Here is a 2,926-nt window from a genome sequence, read left to right on the forward strand (position 1 = left end):
TTTATATTATATTATATTTTTATATTATTTATATAAATATTTGATAAAGATTCATACACAAGTAACATTTGATAAAAAAATTTCTTTCTGTTTAGAAAAAGATTAGATATGTTTCTATCATTTTTGTATATAATTTAAATTACCATTACTTTAACATTATTCGTATCAGTCTTTTCAGACACATAGTTTTTATATTATAGTGATTTCATAAAATTGATAAAAAATTATTCACAAATTAATAATCAAAATAGCAATTTATAATATACATGGTAAAATTAGAAACTTATAATAAAATTAAAGTATGTATTGATGCAAAAGATTGCTCATAGGCCACACATATTAAGAAAATGAATTAAAACTACACGCATAATATATTATTCCAGTATCATTTATAGATACATATTCAATTTTCACATACATTATACTTGATTAAATTTGATGTTCGTTTTTTTATTTTTTAACAATATACTATATTAATACACACACATACAGGCACACAATACATCCATAATAAGTATATTAATCGACAGACTTTTACAGTGACAATTTGGTAATATTTTCTTTGAGGCACACGCGTACAAGAGGCTTTGAAATCTCTTTACATAAATTCTACATTATTTTTTTTTTTAACAAAAACAAAATATGTAATCAAATCTTATTAAAAATTCGACAATTAACAAACAGTGCAAAAGTGAAAGTATAAAATTTCAAACTTTAAACAAATACAATTTTAAATAAAATTAATTTGTTATTTTTTACTATGTTTATAATAAAAAATTAAAAAAAAATGTTTATAACCAGAATTTTTTAATAAACATTATTATAACGCATTGTGTTATCCTATAAATATAGCAATACATTTCTATATTATTATAAAATAATTAATATATATTTTATGTATTAATATATATTTTAACATATATTTTGCAAATATAATATATATATATATATAATATATATATATATATAAATATAATATAAATATATATATAACATATGAAATACACAGAAGACAATGCAATAGAAGACTACTTTAAGAAATATCTATTGTATCAATGTCTCTTCCGTGTTATGCCTGATATGTGTTAATTCTGATATATAAGTCACTTTTTCATATTGAATAATATTAATATATGCAAAATATTATTCAAATCATAATTGTGTTCTTTATATATGTTCATAAAATTGTATATTTTAGGAACCAAAACAACGTGTTCGAATGAAAATGTATGGCCCATTGTATAATAAAATTATAAGATATATATTTCTATAAATTGAAATATTTATAATTTTAGAATCACTAAATTTTTCTTTTTTTTTTTTAATTTCTCACAACCAGTAACGCATATCAAGATCCCAAATTTATTTCCTCTGAGAGAAGCATTATACTCTCTTAAAATGGTAAATTTAATTAAATTCTCGAGTTCTCTCGTGAAATATCAAGAGCTTAGAGAGAAACAGAACTGTTATTTCACTATTTGAGTACATTCAAAAGTAATTGAAAATGCATGCCATATGAGTTACCCTTGCTCCAATCGTGTTGCAGCTATTTGATTCCCTAAATTAATAGTTTGCGGGGAGAATATTGCCTGCCTGTTTTGTGGCGCAGCGGTATAAGTCACAAGCTGTTGTGGACCATTAATACCGCTGTTATTAACGTCTTCAACAACTAACTGAACCCGTTGCCCGCCTACAGTGCAGAGTCTCGGTGGTACTTCCTCAAATGTAAAAGTACCACTGGGATTTGTCACAACATTGAAATATTGTGCCATATTATTCAACACTTAACCGTTGGCAATTATGATCTTTTCTCATTTAATAAAGATCAAGATTAGATTGTCGTTAATAGTGAGTTAGACCAATCCGTCAATATCATGTCTGCTAGAATTTGTGCAGTAAAACCTACGGAAAATAATTACGAATTACGTTTGATTTTCGCGATTATATATATTTCGCGTATCATTTTAAATATAATATAATTTCTAATATTTGTTCACAAGAGTAGTAAACAAAACTAAAATTATTCAAAAAATAATGAAAATAAAAAATGGAATTTTAAACGTAAATCTAATAGTGTATACTCGGCAATGTGTAAGATGTTATGAATACAATGTTGTAAAGGTAAACTCTTAAAATACACCACAAACTTTATCATGTAGAAAATTATATCTATAAAATTATTATTCGTAGCTTTGTAACTAAAATTTGACTGCATTTAATTTTATTAAGCAAATATTTTATGTAATACATGTTTTCCTTCTAAATAAAGCATAAAGATCTTCAATGTCTCTCAAAGATAAACTCTTTCTTTAATGGAAAATATAAAAAATATAAATTTTGACATTTAATGGAAATATTGTTCAATTTTTAAAGTAGTCTCCTATAGAAATTAATTTCCCTCGCAAGAAATTCTAAGGACAAAAATTCTATTAATTGCAAAGAAACATAGTATATACAATATGCCTGTATTACTCTAGCACTCATCTGGATATTTTGTTCTATTATAATTATAAATTTTTGTACAACATGTGCTTCAAAGACTTTGTACCATTATTAAAAAAAAAAAAAATTAATAGAAATATGATCATGTATATGTTTTAGTCTAGTTATACAATGTGTTGATTTGTTCATAAACAAACGTTTTACAAATTATAACAGCATGCAATAGAAGATACATACGAAATAATTAGATGATAAAACGTGATATATTGTGAAAAAAACTTTTTATGTGAAAAAAGCAATAACTATAATGGAAATAAATGTATATACCATAAAATTTTCTTTAGATTGTCAAATTGTACTTATATACAAAATGCCTGACTGTTGAGGCAACTATTAAGGACTATTCTTTGACAAATTTCAGGAGTCTGTATATTACTAATTCACATTTTGAAAAATAATTTTTCACAATTATTACTATTATATA

General features: G+C 23.8%; 1 protein-coding gene across 5 annotated transcripts in view; it reads right to left on the reverse strand.

Annotated features, from left to right (window-relative positions):
• The window catches only part of LOC115236058, a 16,164-nt gene that overhangs the window by 12,318 nt on the left and 920 nt on the right, over positions 1 to 2,926 (reverse strand). For 4 of the 5 annotated variants that reach the window (XM_029808285.1, XM_029808262.1, XM_029808256.1 and 1 more), the window contains exon 2: positions 1,525 to 1,902. In XM_029808285.1, the coding sequence (XP_029664145.1) occupies positions 1,525 to 1,772 (248 nt within the window). In that variant the 5' untranslated portion in view covers positions 1,773 to 1,902. The remainder of the gene's footprint in view (positions 1 to 1,524; positions 1,903 to 2,926) is intronic. The other variant, XM_029808270.1, reaches the window with a different exon arrangement.

Source organism: Formica exsecta, unplaced genomic scaffold, assembly GCF_003651465.1.
Source record: "Formica exsecta isolate Colony F162 unplaced genomic scaffold, ASM365146v1 scaffold11, whole genome shotgun sequence".
In the NCBI taxonomy this organism is placed as follows: Eukaryota; Metazoa; Arthropoda; class Insecta; order Hymenoptera; family Formicidae; genus Formica; species Formica exsecta.